Below are 22116 nucleotides of genomic sequence, written 5' to 3' on the forward strand. Positions count from 1 at the left end.
ATCAGTCTAGATTAAAAGTCGATAAAATCTCAAATTAACTCATTGAAGGATCCGAATTTTATAACTATAAAAAAATTCCTGGGATGTAATCAAGTTTGAAGTTTTCTTGTTGTGTTTTACAGTTGTTAGTTATAGAATTTACAAGGGATGGGGATTAGGTTTTGGTCAAGAGTCAAACCAGGAGGAATCTAGTTGTCTACTCCTATCTATTTTCTAGCTAGCTAAATTAAAATTATGTTGTTTTTATTTCTTCAAAAGAAGATTGTGAATTGATTTGAATAATTAATATAAAATAATTTTTAGAATATTCCTTAAGCTTATAGATTCGGTCAAATTGAGTTCAAAACCTTAATTAATGATCGCCAAATGGTGAGGAGTTAGAACCAAATAATTTTATTCTTCTTTGATTAATTTGTCATTTAAGATTTTGGATGGATATATTTCCTTGACAAGTTATTTATAATTAATTTAAATTAAATTCATCACTTAACAATTTAAGATTTTAAATTAAAACATTCTTTTTAATAAATCAATAAATTTCATCATAACTGAGGAGTTATTTTGTCCTGGCTGATAATGAACATTATTGTGCTTCGAGGATCAAGTTCATGGTCCATTCTCTAAAAACAAAGGGACTATACATGTATCTGGATTGTGCTTGGTTAATATTTTGAACAAAGAAAAAATACGTAGAGAAAATACAAATATAATTAATTAAAAATTTAGATGCATGAAATAAATTTATTTTTAAAACAATTTTAAAAAAATTATATTTTAAAATAAAAGGTATGAAAAAATACATCCACACTATCTTCATCTTCGCCTTTTATATCTCGAAATAGTTATAAAAAAGGGACGAGTGATGCTAAAGTTTTTTGAGAAAATAAATATTTTTCTCAATTAATTTTTTATTTCTATTATGTATTAGTATGCTTTTCTAGTTTTTTTTCCTGTTTAAAGATGATAGTTTTTCTATTTTATTTTATTTTTATCTAGTATTATTAGAGTTTTGTAGTTTTTTCTATATAAAAAATTATAATACTATTTTGACATGAGGAGACATTGATGAATAAAATTGAATATTTTAGAAGTCTTCCTGTAATCATGGTATTCCTAGTCTTTGAGATCTAGACTTATAACAAACCACGTTATTCTTCGCTTTGACTACGTCAATTGATATTAGAGCTCAATAATTTCTAAAAGATTTTGTCATGTTATCAAATCATAATGGTTAGAGATTGCAAAAGATGTGTACTAAAATTCAACAATTTTGAGTGATTAATTATTATACATTGTTGAATAATCATTGTTAGAAAAAATTTCAAAACAAGAGGTGTTTGTATAGGAGTAGATAAGAAGGTTCACTCTTATAAAAGAAATATTCTAGAAATAAAGTGTTGTTTTTGTTTATGTCAGTTGTTATTATTGAAAATCTTAATAGCAAAACCTTTGATAAAGTGGCTTATAAAAGGTGTAGTGTTAGAAATTTATGATAATACAACCTGCATAAAAATATTATATTAAGATTTTATAATAAAATAATCTACATGTGTTGGGACTTCCAATGAAAAGGTCCACACAAAAAATATTCATGTTGGATGATAATTTCTAATGCAGAGTCTAATGCATCAAATGCTTTTATAAAATAAATATTTTTGTTGGCTATTTTTTTTTCTATTTTTATTTTCCAATCATGGATTATTATACTTTTCTAGTTTTTTTATTTGAAAAGAATAGTTTTCTTATTTAATATTATTTGAGTTTTTCTTTTTCTTTTTATATAAAGAATTATAATAATCTTTTAACAAAGTAAAAGAAAAAGATTAATAAAATAAAATATTTTAAAAATCTCCTGATATTTGAAGGTTCTGACTCCAGAGTCGGTGAAAAAAATTGCGGAGTTAATAAAAGCTCGGTCAAAAAATTAAAAGTGCATGACAAACAAGAAGACTCCTGTAAAATGAATGCTTCAATTTCCATACTTCCTATAACAGCCTTGATTTAATTTAATCAATAGTCAGCGATTAAATTAACAATTTGAATTTATAATGAATAATAGAGCATAAATAACCTGGATAAAAAATTCTGCTTTCATATAAGATTAAGGAGAAGAAATAAACTAAAACATCAAATGCTACAAAATCATATAAACCACCAGGCACGACATGGGCTACCTTTAGCCCCTGCAATGTTCAGGTAGAAGGGCAAGAGTTTGGAAATCATGGTTGGCTGTTTTATTCAGTGACACTGAAGCTGGTGCTTGTTAGCCACATCTTCTTTTGGATGATGAACACCACCTCATCCTCACCTTGCTCGGTGTCCTGCTCAGCATCACCTGTAGCCACTGCTTCCCAATGCAGTGCTGACAAATGTTTCTTTACGAATTCCACCACTGATGGCTTATCGCGGATAATAATGAAGCCTGTGGGTCTCAAAATGCGGTCCATCTCGATTAACAGGTCCTCGGCACCACAATCTTTCTTTTCTATGTCTGAGAAGACAGTCCAAGCATGAAGTAGATCATAAGTCCGTGGATAGGTTGAAAACGATTCGCACCTGCCAATAGGAAACAAAAATCATTTTAGACCACATGATAGTCTGATCAAGAAATATAATTGGCAGTTCCATGATGTTTTTGTTTCCCTCTCCTAGGAAGTACCATGCCTGCCATGGTTATTACAACAGTCTACCACCCCAAGAATTTTCCTGATAAGAGAGTTAACAGAACCTTCTCATGTGTTTGCAAGAGAAGAATATTATGTGGAGTCAAACTAGATGGAAAACCTCATATTCTACAATGAAATGGTTTCTCAGAGATGAGTTTGTATTACAGTTTCTGCTGTATCATATCTTCCTATACTTTCCTTTTTCTTTTTACTTGAAAAAAGAAATCAAATTTACCCATCAAGCAAACTGGCATGTGGTTATAACAATGGTATTGGCTACAAACTTTCTACACAATCTCATGAAAACACGTTGGAAGGATTTCTCATAGAAACCTAAATAACCTTAGAGTAGACACAGCCCTAATGATGCTTCTGTTTTCTGATAAAATGTATTAATAAAATAAATATCTAGAATTTTTACTAACACGACAGATAGGTTTGATTATTTATTTTTTTCAGAAATTTAATCCCCAACACATTTGAATATTTTCCAAATGTCAAATATTAGAAAAGTTTTGGAACTCACCAGTTGTGCGCAGAGCCTATCAGGCCTCTATCATATATTATTTTGAGAGTGTTGGGTCCATCTTCAGGCACAACATTCATAACCCAAACGTCTTTGCTCTTTAGGGCAGCTGCAAATGACCCTAGGTTAGCCTTCATGTCCATCAAATTCCTCAGGGTATCAGACTGAATCTTTGGGCTCAAAAGATTCCAATAATTCTCAACCCTGTGCTGCCAAACTTCCTGCAACATATCAATCCTGTTACAAACCAGCCTCTTCCAAACATTTAACAGATTGGAAAATTTTGATAGATTACCGTGTCCTTTTCAAATGTTTCAGCAGAATAGCCAAAGTCAGCTAGACGGGGAGGTGGTGTGGTCAACCGAGCAGGCCAAGGGGCCAATCCACTCCCTTTTGCTTTATGTTGTTCTGATGGGATCATTAAAATACTCAGTGCATTTCTTACTTCCAACACAAATTCTATGTAGCTAAAAAAGCACCTTATAAAAATGCAAATAAGGGCAATGCAAAATCAAACAAAAGCATGGCAAGGAGGATCTAACTACACCAATGATTCTTTTTTTATTTCCTCAGTAGCAATATATGAACAGTAAAAGATCAAACATTTAAACAAACACAAATTGTCATGTTAACTGTATGTGCTGCTAAAAGCTCACAAACTCAAAAGGGGCAGGTAAAGCATTGTTTACTGCATGAGCATTTTATTGATGTAAAGTAAAATATGCAATTTCCTGTTCTACCTTCCAAAATTAATTTGCTTCCATTGAAAGGTCATGCTTGAAAAAAAATCGTAATGAGACTTGCTAACACTAATCTTGAAAGTCCAAAAAGAAATTTAAAGGGCTGATATGGTACTCACGATCAGTGTAAGGAGTGATGCAAGCTTTCATTGGCACATCCCAAACTGCATCTGGATCATCATCAGATTTGCAGAGAGGAGGCTGAGTACCAGGTTCTCTTTCCATGTAACAGTCATTTGTCAGAGGCTTGACCCAGATAACTGTTTGATTCCTTTTCACAGCTATCTTCCAACACATCCGTTCGACAAGGGCGCTCATTTCGTTCCAGATTCTCAGATCCTCTTCATCTTGTGCATAGGCTTCAGGGGATGAGTATGCAAAGTAGCCTCCAGGTCTAAGCAACCTATCTAGCTCAAGAAGAAGGATTCCATTTCTTTGAAGCCAATCAATCCTACAACGAGAACAATGTGCAAGTTCAAAAGATCTGCTCGGGTAAGGAAGTCTCTTTGTCCCTAAAACACCAAGGTATGCAGGGATTCCTCTTTCCAAGGCAAACTGGATCTGGTTTTGATGAACATCATTTGGTGCCAATGACATTGCAATCATATCAGAAGAAAGCATATATCCCCCAAAACTTGCAACTCCACAACCAACATCAAGGACTGTCCGGAGCCTTCCTTCATTGTTTAAAATGTCATTTGAAAAGTTTAGCATCTGCCAGCGAGAAACATAAATAGTATTAAAAACCAGGATAGTTTGGAAAACCAAGTATAAAGTAAAACGCAAAAATTATCACAGCACCAGGATTCCAAAGATGAGATTAAATGGAGAATCTGAGGATCACATATTTACATCAGAAGAATATCAGAAGTACTACTTACATTTGCAATTGCAGCTATGTACTTATCAGCTCCATAATGGAAGTGTGTTCCTCCTCCAGGAAATTCAATCTTGTCACCTTTGACAACCATCCAGTTCTGATCAGACTTTTCACTTGCGAGGTGGGTGTGAGGTATATTTGCTTTCCACACCACATCTCTGCTTTTGGGCCACTTGATCGGGACCTGCAACCATCAAGGATAGGAAACACATACAACTTTAAGCTGGTTCATTAAATTCACATGGCCAAAACAATACTTCCCTACAAACTAGCTACTATAAAATACTTCTGAAATACTTTACCTTGTAACCTGGTGGAGGAGGAATCAAGCAATTGAAGCGCCTTTCTGGAACTGGGCAGTGCCTTTCATAGTGCTCCATCAAAGACAAATCCAGCTTCAATCTTGTCTGGTATATAAGATTTCGGTCTAGACAAGGAATCAGCTCTGAGTGTCGATCATCACAAACCTACAACATTGAAAATAATCATAAAAGAAATATAGCTTATGTCAGTGCAATTCATACCAACATGAAGATCTAGACCTGAGAGCAAGTAAATAAAAAGGTTAGTTCAACTTAAAATTGCTCACAGGAATGCTTTTAAGCATAACATCATCCTGTAGATCTTCGCCAGGTTTGTTGGAAGCACCGTCACCATCATCTTCTCCACCCAGATAAGAAGAACCTAACTTCCTTAGAGATTTACTGCCATATTCCAAAGCAGATGTTCCACTGTTTCGAGAATATATGTAAAGACAACCACAGATGATAGCTATTACCACTATCCAAGTTACCAACCGCTTCTTCAGATCCCCATCACCTCTTCCCCTCGACATCTTTCGCAACCAGGAGCAGAAAATGAAAATTTCCCTTCTACTTTCACTTCAAGTTAAAATCAGAACCTCATTTCCCTCTCCAAGAGATCCACGATAGGTAATGGATATCCAGAACAAAACTTCAACACCAAATCCAGTACTTACGTTGTTTAATTCGCTTCAGTGATTGCCTGGAGCTCCTTATCACCACCAACCTTGATTCCAAAAATAATTCACGTCAGGACTTAACCATCCATAAAAGAAAGCAAAGATTTATTATATATAGATCCCGATAAACAAATAAACTAATAAAAAGATCCTATATTCCAAAAATCTAAATATGGAATCTATGTAAAAACATTAACTAAAACAAAATCGCATAATTGGTGGCCATTAATTTAATCATAAAAAGGAAAGAAGATGGTATTAACTAGAGATAGATATGAGACAAACTTAAAAATTAGAGCTAGGTAATCAAGAAAACCCATTTCAATCCAGGATCATTGATTACATCATGGCAATAGTAATATTAGTTATAAGAGAAAATGAAAAGGCACCGACAACGTCAACTTGCCAGCTATAATTAGATACAGTTAAGAAATCCTGATCGCTAACAAAATCTCAAGACTAGAAAGTTACAATCCTGGCAAACATCAGACCCAGAAAAAAAAACAATGCGGCCATTGTTGCAAATCAAGAAGAAAGTTGCAAACTTTATAGCTTTTTTGGTTTAGGATGGAGAAAAATAACAAGCTACGAGCAAGCAACCTCACCTCCTGAAATTAAGATGGGGAATTGAGGATGAGAATGGTGCTCTGGGGAGAAGAAAATGGCGCAGATTAGATCTTGAGATGCAAGCAAGGAAGTCAATAAATGATGATGACGATGTGAGTGGATCTGAAAACAGAGTTTGAGTATTACTAATATTAATTTTAGTTCGTGTTGTTTTTTACAAGTATGTCCCTGTACTTTTTCAATTTTGTGTTTTCGGTCCCTTATTCTCTTACTCGTATTTCTCTAACAATTTAGTCCCTTCTATCAACCCCACATACACCAATTTGGATAAGCATCACTGTAACGGCCTGTTTAGGCATGCTTCTGCTTCTCCTTGGGTTGCGCTTTTGGTTTTATTTTTAGATGTTTTTTTTTAAACGTGGTTTAAATAATATTTAATAAAATTTTAAATTTTAAAATTAGTATTTTTTATTTTAAATCATTTTAATATACTGGTATTAAAAATAAATCTTAAAAAAAATATTTTAATGTATTTTCGAGTGAAAAAACACTAAACATTACTTTGATATTTTTTACGCGAACCTCACTGAAAAAAATAAAAAAAACATAAGCGTGCCGAATGAGCACTTAAAATGTTTTTATTATAGGTATTTGAAATAATTATGTTAAATAATGAATTCTTATTGTTTAGTAAACCACGCTCTTATTTTCAAAACAGAAAAGAAAAGATAGAATTTTTGTGATTTGAAAAATAAAGATGAAGAGTCTGGTGGCTATGCGCAGGGAAAGAAATGAGAGGACCGACTTCATTTGACTGGCTAAGTACAGGGATCATACACGTGCCCAAAATTATAATATTTTAGCAATAAGTTACGTGCTTGGAATGGAGAAGTCTAGCAGTTATCGTATTACCCCCCCGAGTAGGAAGAGTTTGTGAGATGCGAGGTCCGTGACGAGTTTAAAAAATAGCAAGTGAATCTCTGAACCACGTTTGGCACTTCCATAGGAAACCAAATTATTAAAGCGGTGTTTTTGAGTTTTTAAGTGGGTTTTTTTAAAAGTAGTTTTTTTTTGTAATTTATTAAAATAATATTTTATTATTTTTTAAAAAAATTTATTTTTAATATCAATTAATAAAAAATAATCTGAAAAAATAAAAAAATAATTTTAAATAAAATAAAATTAAGTTTTTGCCAACCTCTATTTATCCTGCAATCTTAAATGAGGATTTAAAAAAATATTATTTTAAAATATTATAAAAAATAAATTAATTTTTTATTGGTTTTAACTTCATCCATCAAGTCATATCAAAATCCATTATTTTTAATATCAAAAGTGTTTTTGAAAAAAAAAATTATTTTTTATTTTTTATTTGCTTTAAATTAATATTTTTTGGTATTTTTAGATCATTTTGATGCGCTGATTTTAAAAATAATTTTTAAAAAATAAAAAAAATTATTTTGATATATTTCTAAGTGAAAAGTTATTTAAAAAACAACCGCAACTGCAACCACACTTCTAAAATTTTATGATTTTGTAGCATTTTATTTTTTTTCAACCTAGCATCACTGTTTAATTTTGTATAGATTAAAACTTAATTTAGAAATCCCCTATCCTAAAAGTAAAATCAAAAGGTAATGAAAAGTTTTAAAATATATCAGATTGTTTTTTTTACTTCCAAATTTTAAAATAAATATCACTGTATTGCTTGATTTCGTGATTTTATTAAGAAAAAGGTTATAGTAAAAAATTAATAAAAATTCAAATAATACATAATTAAATAAAGTTTTAAACAACTGAAAAACACCTTGACGTGGATTTGATTGAATATAATATATAGTTTTCTTGATTTTCTTACTCTCATGCCTCGTGAAAAGAAACCAATATGCATCTTAAATTAAAAAGTTTATGATACAAGCTTTTAGTCTATACAAGTTAAAATATTACATGGATTAACTTGCAAATTTAAGTTATGATATTTAATGTGTTCAATAATTTTTTTTATTTTAATTATTTGATAAAAACAAATTCAAATAAATCTAATATAAAAATAAAAAAATATATTTGTTTTTACCAGAAACTCAAGGTTAAAGATTAAAAAAAAACAATTTCAGGCCAGACAATGAGCCAAACATGCCAAGGCCTAAAAAAAAACCAAGCATATGAGTTTGGGCCGGGCCGCATGCATGGGTCAAATTTATTTATTTTCTTTTAATTCAGTAATTTTACTATAATTACAATAATAATCTCATCAAATTACGTTAAAGAATTTAATTAAAAATATTTTGTTTTTGAAAATGAATAAAAAAAGGCAAGGGAGTAGTGAAGCTCAGGACCTTTCACAAATCTTTTAAATATATCATGTGATTTAGCTCCAAGCACATCCATTATATATGAAAATGTAATTGTTCTTAATCTAGTAATATAAATATTACATAAAATCATGCTTATTTCATTAACATGTTAAAAACCTAAAACTTGCCATAGACGCTTTTTTTTTTTGGCGGTGCAAATTCTCACTGTATAACTGTTTAAATATTTAATCATCATTTAGCATTAATTGTGCTTTTTAAATTTTTTTAGTTTTAAATTAATTTTTTTATCATTTAGTATATTAATATTAAAAATAAAAAATATTATTTTAATATATATAAAAAAACAATTTAAAAAACAATTTTCACTCCCCCGAATATGCTTGTTTAATCAACAATGACAAAACGGATACATCTTATTAATATCCGTTGTCCTGTGACATGCACGACGCTATCATGAAGATGGACTGTCGTTTGGTTAATTTTAGTTTTTTTTTTTTTTTCTTAAAGGCGCGAAGGAATAGAATCAGTAAAACGACGGCGCTGAATAACTAGGGATTTCCAATTCTCCATTCATACAAAGCTCAATCGTTGATTTCAAAAATCTCAACCTTCCAAGCCCCAAACATAGCGTAGAAAACAAGAAAAAAAAAAGATTCCATTGCAGAATCATTTAAAAAAAGGAAGTAGAAAACGCCTTCGAGAAGGAGAAGAGGAAGAGGAAGAGGAAGAGGAAGAGATCGAAGCTGAAGAAACTCCCTCACTCGGTAAATAATCAACTCTTATTTTATAGCTTCATCAATTTCTCCTTTGAAATTGTATTTGACGTGCCGAGTTTTGTAAATTTCTATTTATCAAGTGGACAATCCCGCGTTCACCGACAAAGTGGTGGGTGCGAGCTCAGTTTCGACACATCGACAGGGTCAATCGCTCTCACTCTCTTCTTACTCGTCTTTTTTTTTTAATATTAAGTTGGTTATTAGTTTTCTACCTTGTTGAGGTCAATTTACTCTTATTCGAGCTTTTGGCTTGTCGCGTAATCTATTTTTGTTACCGTGTTTGGATTTGGCTCTGTAAATCAGTTAATAGCCATGCTCTCTGTAGTGTATTTTATTTATTTATTTTTTACTTTGTTGACATGCAGAAATTGTGATTTCAGGTGTTGATTCAGCCTTTCATTTTACACTCACAACTATATAGCAGTGAACAGAACGCTAGTTGATAGAGAATTAGAGGTTTAATTTAGTTGATAATACCTTACTCTAATGGTTACAATATTGATAGCGTTGTCTTTTTTAAAGAAAATTGAGATATGCAATTTTTTTATTTGTTTTGAATGAATTGTGTGTTTACAAGTTTGGCGGTAACTCTTTTTTCCCCCCCGAACTAGATGCTTTTTACAATGTGATGGACGGATGATGAGCTATGATATGTTATGCAGTCGTCGAGGAGAGAGAAGGTATTGTGTGTTTTCAAACTTAATACTGGACAAGATGATCATGCTATAATGTCTTTGGATGATCATTTAACCGAGGTTGGCTGCTTGTATTTAGGTTGTAGTTTTTCAACTTTTATTGTTAGAAATGGATGTGCGTGAAATTTTTGTTTCAAGGTTTCACAGCTTTTAAATGATGATTATGTCCTACAACCGTTTTAAGAGTCTGCCACTCTGTTGATTTATTTTCCTTTTTCTTCATTATATGTGCAGATACACTTTGTTGTGAAAATAATGGAAGTTTTTGAGTGGTTTAAAACACATGTTATTGATAAAAAGCCGGATCCTAGCATTGACCATCGTGAGCTTGCAAGTGCTACTGATATCATTCTACTTGTGCATGTTATGTTTGCCGGTGAAAAAAAGAAAAGGAAAGAAATCCAGAATGCAATTATGGAAAGAGATGTCTTCCTTAATATTTTAGCATGATGATGATAATTTTATTTTCATCGTGTCATGTATTTCAGTATTTGCATTATATTTGATAGTGAAGTTGGTAACTAACAACCAATGAATCATTGAATTCTATTCACTCAACAAGGACCATAATTCCCACTGTCTTTGGGGTTGGTAGCTGTAGATATCTTATAGAGCATTGGTTATGCACGTGGGATGGGTATGTGTGCGTGCGAGCACACGCTTCTCACAACTTTGAAACCCTTCGAAGTGGTGCTTACTCTTATCACCTGGTGGAAGGGTGAAGGATGAGACACCTTCCCTTTAATCAATGCTGGTCTTTTTGTAAGCAAACTCCGAATTTTCATAATCTGCTCTCCTGTGCAATTGCTTGAATTAATGGATAGCTATGCTAAGACATGCCCTCTATGGTTAAGGATTGTGCCGGCTATTTCATGAACATGTTATTCTACCTTTAGAAACCTCTCACCTCCTATTCGTGAACTGATCCTAGTCAAAGTATGTTTATTGTGGAGGAGGTTTTCACATAAATGAAAGAAGTGTGAACCAGTCCAGTTGGGGAAAATTTGGAGCTGCTGGTTGGCAGCTTGGTTCATGTGCAACAAAAGCCTTTTAAGATTCACCCAAAAAAATGCCAATTCCCATCCTTGATAAAACATCAATAAAGATCCCTATGAATATTTGTTATCATTAGATTTTGAGTGAATATTGCTTGGCCGTGCATCTGAATGACATGTATTAAATATACTAAATCAAAATGGTAGCTTCTAGTTTCCTTCCAATAGGATCTGCGTATATTGAGTTTTGATGATTTCTTCTCTGGGATTCCAGGTTCAAATAAAATCAATGGGATTGTAGTAGCACTACCAATTGACATGTCCTCCAGTAAGGTATCTAAAGCATAGTTGGTGGGTAAAAACATAAAATTTCAGAGTTCAGAAGAAAATGCGTGGAAGGTAATTGGGAGTTGTACTGTTATGACATAGTTGGGTACTAAATTGGTGGACAAAGGCTTTTGGACATATCATTCCCTTGACATATTAATTGTCACAATTTTATTGGATTTTGGCTTCTAGATTGTTCTAACCAAAATATTAATTTATTGGCCAATTGAGAATATACAAGCTAGAACTTTTTTTTTTCCTTCTGGGAGTTGTTTTCCTGATAAAATGAGTTTCCTCCAGATATGCAGTCTTTGAGAAAATGTAATTTTGAATACAATTCCAAAACTTTTAAACTTCTCATTTTTCCTTGGTGGTTTTAAAATTGGCATTTTTTTTAGTTACTTGTTACCTTCTGCATGGATATTGTTACACAAATTCAAAGTTTGTTATTAATCTACTTTCAGAACTTTATCCAACACATCTCTAACTTATTTTTTTGAACTGCAGTACATTAGTAATTTTACTACTAAAATTTCTCCTTTCTTAATCATTTCTCCCCTGCAAAGAAAATTATTTCTGTGTCTCCATGCCCCATATATTTTCATGGGTAATACATGAAATTAAAATTGAGCAGTGATCCACTTCTCTTAGTTCTTTGATCATTATCCATTGCTTTATAAAATTTCATGTCTGATGCTTCTCTTTCAGAGTGACAGCTAAACAAGGATTGGGCGATCACATGCTCGATTTTAAATGAATGCCAGATGATGTGGGTGTCTTCACTACTAGGTCTTACTCGTTCTCTGTCATTCTGCACCTGTTTTGTTATTCATGGCCTAACTTTTCCATGATTAATTGAATCAAATTACTACAATATAATTTCAAGCAGTAGCATGGGTCTCTTCAAGGTTTACCTATCATCTATTTAACAAGGTGCTGACAGCTTCGTCTTCATTACATTTTTCATGTTGAAAATCAGATGAACTGCTGTTAACTACTGTTGCATTCTAATATATGAGAGAGAAAATGAGTTGTTTGAATTATTATTATCTGAATCCCACAACTTTATATACCAAATTTTATTAGTTCTGCATAATTTAGCACTCCTCTTTAAACTCAATGTTCTCAGACTGCTGTCATATAATTAACACAGTTTTGTTGCTGCTGCCATGTTGCATGCATGTATCCCTCTCTAGTTAGATACTGGTTCGCAATGATAGATGTGTGGATGGAGCCATAAGTTCATCTGTGGCGAGTTGGTTTCTTGACTTCGCCCAAAATGTTAAAATTTTGCTTTCCTTTTGGACCATGTTGAAAAGCTCATCCCATAACCGGTTTAATTTAGTTGCAAGTGAAGGATATACTGTGTGGTCCTATAAGAAGCATAGGATTTGTTGAATGATTGACAAATCAATAGTTCATCATTTTTACTTGTTCGACTACTTCCTCGAGCTTAAAACGTTTCCTCATAGAAAATAAGGTTGCCAAGTAAATGCCCAAGTCGTCACTTGAATGGTTCGGAGATAAATTTGTTGTTGAAAGCAGGGTTGCGTTTAGACAGCTTAAAATTTAGGAGTCGGCCCATAGCCAAGAAGAGGGCTCACTGCTGGGAATCCTTTTGAAATGTGTGCCTATGCTGTTGTTCTCTCATCTCTGTGCTGAAACATTTGCACTTAGTGGATGTCACCATCACGAAGGGACCATAGTTCTGTTCAGTGCTTATCTGTGCACTCATTTGAAGGCCTGTCTGGCCTTTTATGTATGTTAAGGACTGTAACCATATTCTTCTGAAATTTACCTATGCACTGGCCGTGCCCAAAAGTCTAGTTTGTCTTTTATTTGGAGCATACTGATCTGAAAGTGCTTAGGATTAACTAATGTGTCGATAATTTTTTTGTGAAAACTGTATTATTTTATTTTTTTAAGATTTTTTTTTCAACTTGAAACTGACCCTGAGATAAGCTTTGAATAGTGGGGAGTTCTCTGACCAACTTGCTGAGTTGAATATGGTTTGAATAAGTGAAAGCAATCTTGAAAATTAAGGGAGTTTGTTCCACGCTTATTGTTTCTTGTCCAAAAAAAGAAATGTCTATTGCTGTTCTTGTGTCGGTGGATTTGGAACTTGGTATTTTGGACAGCACAAATTTAACGTTCTGCGTCTCTTTGATCAGAATAAAAAATGTGGTCATATCTAAGTGAAGGAAATACCAAAATAATGGCGATTTTTTGTGCTGTGAAATATAGTCGCCAAGGTATCCTTTTTTTTCTAGTTATAAAAAACTTGGTATTGTCATATTGATGCCCGCACAAAAAAAAAAAAAAAAAAGGAAGAAGAAGAAGAAGAAAGGGAAAAGAAGGGCACATTTAGTTTATGAAACCAAATGAAAGCCGGGGCCACTGACCTAAAAGTTGTCAAAGATGAAGAAAAATACCACAGGTTCTGAATGGTACAAGAAGTTTTTATTTCAAACATATGGGGGCAAGTGGGGGCAGTGGCTTGCTTCTGCCCCCCACTAACTCGCATAAGAAGCTCGAAATTGCTGGGATAGAAGTTAGAAGGGTCTACAAGGATGAAATCTAGCTGTTTTTTTATCTAAATTTTGAGCTTCGTGGATGCTATTTTAGTTTCTCTGGTTCTATATTATATAGATACTTTGCATCTTCACATGCATTTGTGAAAGCGAAGAAAAAACTAGAATGACAGGACATGCCAAAGAGAATAATTTACATAAAAATCATGTTATGGAACTTCTTAATCGTGTGGTGGAGGAAACTAAAGTAGAAAGTAAAGAAAAAGTGCAAGATTATCCATCAAAGGGTAGAGGGAGTCTTTGAGTGGAATAACTAGAAAGCCTCGAGTAGCCATTCAACTAGAATGACAGGACATGCATGTGACCCTTTTTTTGAATTGAATATTTAATAAAACAAGAGACTTTACATCATAGATATTCTGCATAATCTTCTATTGTAGTTAATTATATATAGTTCTTCGAGGGTTTAAAAAATAATTTGGAATGCATCGCAATCAATCGTATTAATTAGTAAGGGATGAATTCATTACAACAACACAGTTATATCTGCAAGTTTCCTACGTACGATGACAATATGTATCAATAGTAAATCCATGCCTGTATAATCATATGATTTGATATCAAGCTTCTTGTTTAATTGCATAGTTTTTCATACAAGAAAAATTATGTTTTGTCCTGGAAGAATATTGAATCGGATATGCTATACCAGACAACAGATATAGCGGTGGATCGATATACAATAATTAGTTGATAGATAAAGCCATGTTAGTGACATGCTAATTTTTGTTGTATTCTTTTATATTTCTTGTTTGCAAAGGATACATTGTGCTTCAAATATTATGTTAATGGCTTGGAAATGCAACTGATATCATGTTATTTTATTCCATAATCTTTCATGCATATTTGCAAGGCATTGATAAAAGCACTTAATTTATTAACTAGACTCCAAAATAGAGCAGCCTTGTACATTTGGCATGCTCTTAATTACCTCTCTAAGCAAATGATGTTAAGGCCCTAATTTCGGATCTACCATCTTGTCTTGTTAAGGTTTCTTTACCTTGTGGAAGATTAAAAACTAGCCAAAAAATCTTCACATGTTCTGTTAAAGGGAAGCAGACTGACATCAGCTATTAACCATTCTACTTTGATGCAGGGACGTTGTAGTTTGTACTTTTCTTTCGGAAACAGGCTCGTGAAAGCTCTCAAACAAGGCATCCTGACATGATCCTTCATGTGAGTGTTTATTGGAAACTATATAACCCCATTTTTATTTTATTTTATTTTACCAGAGGAATGCTATATTTTCAGTTACTAGCTAGTACTAGATCATCCATGCATTACTTGCATGCGCTATATGGAAATGGAACCCCTTTGTTTCACACAAGTTTCCTATTTTACAGCACTTGTAGCAGTCTGTAATATTCATCTCTTACTAGCGAGGAGGGCATAGATTTATTAGGTTAAGTGCGTGCCGGTAAAATTTCTTAGGGTTTGAACTTGACTAGGGGCCGGTGGCCGGTCTCTGGGGTAGTGGCGCAGGCGCGTTTGCGTACATAGGAATATAAAAGCTTCGATCCCACAAGATTAGATAAATATTTCATAAATAACACAGAAAAAAGGATTGGTATAATGACTTTAATCACATTCTAACATGTAATCATATATTCTGGAGACATGGAGAGAGTTTCTTTACCCAGCCAGAGACGGCAGTACAAGGCGATATCTGATGCTACCTACCCCTTCACATATACCGTGTCACATAAAATTTCGTGTCAAATAATTTGGTTTGGATTAGAGCATGTGGATCCCAGTAGCCAAATCAATAATCCAATCAAAAGCCCTGCAAGTTCTATTATGAGCAAGATAATGCCAACTCTAGTTCCAAAATACTTTAGATTAATCATGGGGTATGGTAGGCCAATGTACATATAATCTCAGATTGACAAGAAAGGTGGATGCAGCCTCTGAAATAGTATATTGTTCTTTGTCATTTCTTGTCGACAGCCAAACAATCCTAGACACGCGTCTCTCTGTCTCAAAATTACCTGTAAAAAATGGCAAGATTCAATTGTCTTTCTAAATTAAACATTTAGAATATCTTATGATTATTAGGGTGCAAGAGCTGAAGAACTCATTGAGATTTCTTTTATGCTTGAAGATCACGGTTTCTGGTGAGAGCAACCTTGATCAAGCTCTCTGCATTATTGGAATAGGTCGAGGGGGATTTCGAGTAGATGGAGGAAAATGGGAGGGTAGGAAACAAACAAACAAATCAGGCTCATTGAACACCAAAAATGGTACGAGAGAGTAAAGATCATTTGACACTGATAATAACAGCACGAGAAAAGGGGGAGCTGTTTGTTGGAAGATAGCTTTCAAGAACTAGTCCAGAGAAGGTCATGAGGCACTACCCTTGAAAGCCATATAGGGTTCATAGGGGGCTAATAAAATCTGACATTTTCAGGAAAATAATGGATGGAGCAATATTCTGCATCCCCGTAAATGCTGAGTTGTGTGTTATCGTCTCTATCTATATGATGATGTAACGGTTTATGATGGAGGTCTTGAAATAATTTTGCCAAGATATTTGTCATTCTGTACGGATCTTGGTTAATGTAGCACCACAGACTCGTTCACCCCACGTAGTTTTATATTCAAATATTTTCATTATTTTTTTTATCATCAATATTTTAACTTAAAAGTTTAAAATTTAATAAACTATCATCCATTTTAAAATCTAAAGTTTTTAAATAAATAATAATTCTAAAAGTATAATATATAAATTTTAGAATAAACCATTTATCACAAATATTGATTCTTTTTGAAAAACCCATATTCGAGATCAATTTAATTAAAAAAATTGATAGGAGTGCGATTTAAAGTCTTAAACACTTATTCTGTCAAGTAAAGCTGAGCAAAGCAATATCAATATAAAATTTGATTCTTTAAATAATTTTATAATATTCTTTTTTACAAGCGTTTGGTTTCAAAAACATCTCTTTTCATCTGGGATATATTTTTATTTGGGGGGGGGGGGGGGGGGGGGGGTCTGATTTAGTACCTCATATATTTTCATATAAGATATCTATCATATGATATATAGTCATGGGCATGGATGAATTAATTTTGTTTTACCAAAGATATCTCTGTGCGTGTGAGCTCGCTCGCTATGGCTGCATGTGGGCTCCCTTGCCTTTGCGGCGCAAATCAATAGGTTGGCATGGCAAAGACATCTCTCTCGTCATCAGTACTGACTGATCTTAAACCTGCAAGACACGTTTTCTGATCTGCAATCAGAAAGCTAGCTAGCCTTCATAGCCACATACTTAGCCAGCTGCCGACTCTAGACATGCTCAGCATCTTCCTTGCATGTATTATTATCGCATACATGGCATTGTTTGGGGTTTGGTTGTACCGTAATTTTTTTAAAAAAATTAAAATCAATATTTTTTTAATATAAATAATATTAAAAATATAAATTTTTATATATTTTTCAATAAAAAACACTTAAAAAATTTATTTGCCTCATAATCTCAAAGATAACCGACAAGAAATTATTTGTGTGTCAATGTTTTCTGCCACTGTTAGCATATTTTGACGTGCGTGCTAATTAATATTTGTAAACTATATTGCTGACATTATTAAATTATGTTAAAGAATTAATTGTTGATCATGGCTGGAGTATTTTGTTAGTTACAAGTGGAATCTCATATTGGTTGCCACTTACGGTATATGTATGCATGTGTGTTTGTTAAGAACTTGTAATATTATATTGCACGGACACACATATATAATCATATTTATAAAACCTCGATCTGATTAGTTAATCAAGAATTGTATTTTATTTTGAACAATTTCAAGGTGTTTTTTTATTTATTTTTTAAATCACAACTTGAATTAACATCATGACAACAAGAGAATTAGTCCATAATCTCGGACTAGATGTCTGATTGTATTATAATATTATTTGGCAGAAGATAACTCATCAATTGTTTTTTTTTTTAATGCTATATATCCAGCTTGGTAATCTTGGTTGGTAAATTTATTTGGAGTAATAAATGGAAAAATTGTTAGATAAGCTCGGTCTATCAATTTTCATCATGAATTGATATGCAAATAATATTATACGAATATTGTATCCTTTTCAATAATATATATATATATATATGAAGTCGAATGATCCGTTAACCCGTTATATCACACTATTAATATTCTAGTATATAGGTAAAAGTTAGTATATTATATTATATACTTGATAATATTGAGTGTGATAGAGACCTGATAAATGAAAGAGAAATATTGCTATTTGTCTCAAACTATTTGGAATTTGTTACAGGTCTTTTGTGGAATTCATCGTGAGGTTCACGTACGTACTCCATCAAGATTTATTCTTCCGTAGGCTTTCTTGTTATACCATTACTCATGGCATGATTTAACCTTACAACTATGCATTCCCAACAAAGGATAGAGGCCTCTGTTTTTTTACAAGGTAGTTGATTTTTTAATTTATTTTCCTGAGCTATAAAAAGAATAAAAAAGCATTTATAGAATTACATTTAGATAATTATTATTTTTAATTAGAATGTTAATTAATGTGCATTAATTATAGATACCCTTGTAATTTCTTATATTTACCATGTATAGTATTGAAAGATTAATTGAGTCGAACCACTGCATGCACGTACAAACAAATAATTTCGTGTATGAAATTAAACAAATCCAAAAAAAACGACAAATAATTAACAATTTTGATCATTATAATTGCGGGTACAATCATTATTGAATAACCCTACAAGATTATTTTATTCTTTTTTTTGGATAATATACTCTATTCTTTCTTTGAAATTGATTTTGCTAAGACTTGAATTCTTCGTAAATACAATTCAGGATTTGTCAAGATTTTAAACGTGTACTGCATTATGATCAGATTTAAAGATTTGGAGTATGTATTGAAAACACCTTTGATTGGTCCTCATAATGTTGTAGATGAAGATCTAAGTACAGGGCACTACATTTAATTCGGAATTTAAATTTGACTTTTTATTCATAAAAAAAATAAATCTACATTTAATTCGGTAGAGTCTTAATGCTTGAGAAAACTTCAAGCTAGATAGAGGTAACTTGCAAGTTAATTTGAGAGCTTTTATGCCTAAAGAATTTTTGTTTTTTGGTGAGAGTGAAGACCTTTGGTTACTTTTTATTTCAAAATATCTTGAATTAATGACATATAGTCTTTCATTAATAATACATAATTAATTTTTTGTTATTTCTCTTTATATGTTGACCAATGATTGATTGAAGCCATATATTAATATATATATCACACCATCTATATTATTTTATTTTCATAAAATAAAATAGGTAAACAGGATTTTCTTATGGCATGTGGCTATTTTAATTGGCCAAAGCTTTTTCGTTTTTACTAACATAATTTCTTTTGGTTTTTTAATTTCCTTTATTTTATCTCCTTTTATAAACATGCTATCACTTCATGTTTCCAAGTTTGGATTCTAAAAGAAAAAACTTAATAAAAACTTAAATAAAATCTTAAAATATAATTTATATTTTCTTCTTATACATATTCTTAAGTGAAAGCTCTTTTAATTTAAAATTTATACTTATTCATAGTACCTTGTGCTTTTAAAAGAATAGAATGATGATATTTGAACCGCGACAGCCTGATCAACAGCGCTATAATATAATTGTTTTAACCTATTAGATAAAGTTTTAAATATGAAATTATATCTGAAGAATGGATGAAGCATGGAGCAACATGAATTGCATGACTTTTCCATCTTTTCACACGCATGATCTCTCTCTCTCTCTCTCTCTCTCTCCATGGTTTAACACTGCTCTCTTGGATATTATTGCACCATTTATTTTTTAAAATAAAAAATAAAACAGTTTCTTTCAAGCTATACTCGTTCCCCCGATAAAAACCATACTCTCTGGCAGTTATTGTTGCCGTAACACGAGTTGAAATCTCGTATGCTTGTTAGAAATCGAGAGGGTGGGCCGGTAGCTTCTACAAAGAGAAGAACACGAGGAGGGAGATAAACATGAAATAGAACTTGTATTTTAGGTTCCAGTACGTACAAGTTCAAACATAGAGTTTACGTATGCTTATGGCATACTATTTATAGTAAGCTGCAACCCCTAGAGAATCCTATAGCTTGCTGATGAATGTTCAATTAAGCGGTGAAGATTGAACTTAATGATCTGTATAATCTTCTCGGCTGGGAATTCTCTTGCATTTACTTTATGATCATAATCACTTAGTTAGAGAGGCCAGGATGATCAAGGGATATTGCTTATGCTTGTAGTTAACGATTTCCCACGTTTTCAAGCTATTAACCGAATCTTTTTATGTGGTCAGATTAGCAAGAAACAATCTTTAAAAAAAAACAAAAAACTGAAAAGGACATAAAGCTTTAAATTTAGACACTGTCTGACCACTCTCCTTTATCCACTGAGTGCGCCATTTTATTCCAAAACCAGCTTCGAATGCACTGAAATTTTCTTTTATGGTGTAATTGGATATATGCAGCTACAGCTGATCTAGATTAGTTATATCCTATATTAGCTTTGTTGACAAAAGGGTGTCTAGCTAGCTATTCTGAAGGATCTTGTGAATAAAAAGCAAGCTTCAAAAGCATATGCATCCTATACTTTTTAGATCTTCATGACAACACTCGACAATTACACCAGAACTTGAACGCCAGGTGTTCTTCTACTGTAATCGGGGAAGTGATAGATGGCGTTTGGAATCTCAACAAGAGTCCAATTCATATATGATTTTTCTTTTTATTTCAGATAACAGGATTTTCAATCCCTTCCACTACCGATATTAAATAATTAATATCCAGCATGGTCAATCGCTAGCAGTACTCACTATATATGCAAATTAACTGCTGGATATTCATGAAAGTCGCATAATTTTGTTTAGGTTGATGCTTCTTTTTCCTGAGATTAAAATAATATAATCCTTACGATCAAAATGATTCTAATATTGAAATCTCAGTTCAAAAAAGTATATTAAAAATCTAGCTTTAGTTAATTAATAACATATATAAATCTTAAATAACAATTTTATTAATTTTGCATGCAAACGTATATACAATATATCTCCAAGTCTACGACAATAAGATATGTAATCTTGAGGGGTGCAGCTCAACTAGTTAGACTCTAAATTTTTTCTCTAGAAATTATCAATTTGAGTGCCACAAATCTTAGAGCTACTAGAGGTTTACCTGGTCGTTAATTTTAGGGCCTCGAAAAATTAGTCGATGTGCGTGTAAGTTGGTCCAGATACCCACAATTACCAAAAAAGAAGAAGAAGGAGAAGAAGAAGACAACAAGATCTGTTATCAATTTTGCAAGCACAATCAGCCGATTTCGAGCATTAAGATTGTCGTGTCTGTATTTTGATTACATGGATATAAAAAAACCTAAAGCATCAAAGATTATTATCGTGCATGGTGATTAATTATGAGGCTTGATCTTTTTTATTTTTGTTTTTTACTATACATTGATTTGATAACGGCGGTGAGTCATCAACGATCTCACCACACACCCGGTTTTCCAAAAGTTTGAGATAAGCTCTTTTTTCCGAAAAGGGTTCATGGAATCAAAGTGCAACAAAGATAAAAAGAAGAAGAAGAAAGGAGATGGAAAGTCATAGAAATTAAATCGTCACGTAAAGTGGAGTACTATTTTCAAAGATCCACCTTTACATGCCGCATCTCAGGAAGCAGTCACCGGCATTTTCTTCTTTCGTTTCTGTTTATTAATTTTATATCAACTGAAAGTTTAACTCCCCGATCATGGCTTCTTTTCCGAACGATATTTTTCTTGTTAATATTTAATCATAATTAATTATATTAATGGTTTTCATTGAATATATTATGAAATGAACATAAAGTGCCATCTGGGGCACTTGCTTTTCAATGATTCTTTTCGTGTTGTAATTAGTTTCCATTGACATTTTAATTTGTTCAAGAAATTAAGTACATATACATGCATATACTACTCTCCCTCGATCGATCACTATTTAATTATCTCTCTGCGCAGATAGAGATCAGCAAGAGATCGAGAAAGATTAAACAAAAGAAGGGAG

At 32.5% G+C, this 22116-nt stretch overlaps 1 protein-coding gene and 1 long non-coding RNA gene across 6 annotated transcripts; one reads left to right on the forward strand and one right to left on the reverse strand.

Annotated features, from left to right (window-relative positions):
- Nucleotides 1-2076: 2076 nt before the first annotated feature.
- LOC7479745 (probable methyltransferase PMT8) lies at nucleotides 2077-6559 on the reverse strand. The gene is made up of 8 exons (XM_002302003.4): nucleotides 6400-6559; nucleotides 5402-5841; nucleotides 5115-5279; nucleotides 4814-4996; nucleotides 4052-4646; nucleotides 3488-3600; nucleotides 3193-3413; nucleotides 2077-2556 (listed from the first exon to the last, which is right to left on the reverse strand). The coding sequence occupies exons 2-8, from the start codon at nucleotides 5645-5647 to the stop codon at nucleotides 2235-2237; spliced, it is 1845 nt and encodes a 614-aa protein (XP_002302039.2). The 5' UTR covers nucleotides 5648-5841; nucleotides 6400-6559; the 3' UTR covers nucleotides 2077-2234.
- Nucleotides 6560-9125: 2566 nt separating this feature from the next.
- On the forward strand, nucleotides 9126-18600 carry LOC112326482 (uncharacterized). 5 transcript variants are annotated; one of them, XR_002980069.2, is made up of 8 exons: nucleotides 9126-9440; nucleotides 9533-9595; nucleotides 9833-9908; nucleotides 10064-10132; nucleotides 11417-11541; nucleotides 12178-12258; nucleotides 15154-15233; nucleotides 16159-16571. It is a non-coding gene; the product is annotated as an uncharacterized LOC112326482 (long non-coding RNA). The 5 variants fall into 5 exon arrangements; XR_002980068.2 differs by lacking the exon at nucleotides 16159-16571 and adding an exon at nucleotides 18337-18600 and having other exon boundaries at nucleotides 9127-9440; XR_008058643.1 differs by lacking the exon at nucleotides 16159-16571 and having other exon boundaries at nucleotides 9130-9440; nucleotides 15154-15378.
- The last annotated feature ends 3516 nt before the right edge of the window (nucleotides 18601-22116 follow it).

This window comes from Populus trichocarpa, chromosome 2, assembly GCF_000002775.5.
Source record: "Populus trichocarpa isolate Nisqually-1 chromosome 2, P.trichocarpa_v4.1, whole genome shotgun sequence".
In the NCBI taxonomy this organism is placed as follows: Eukaryota; Viridiplantae; Streptophyta; class Magnoliopsida; order Malpighiales; family Salicaceae; genus Populus; species Populus trichocarpa.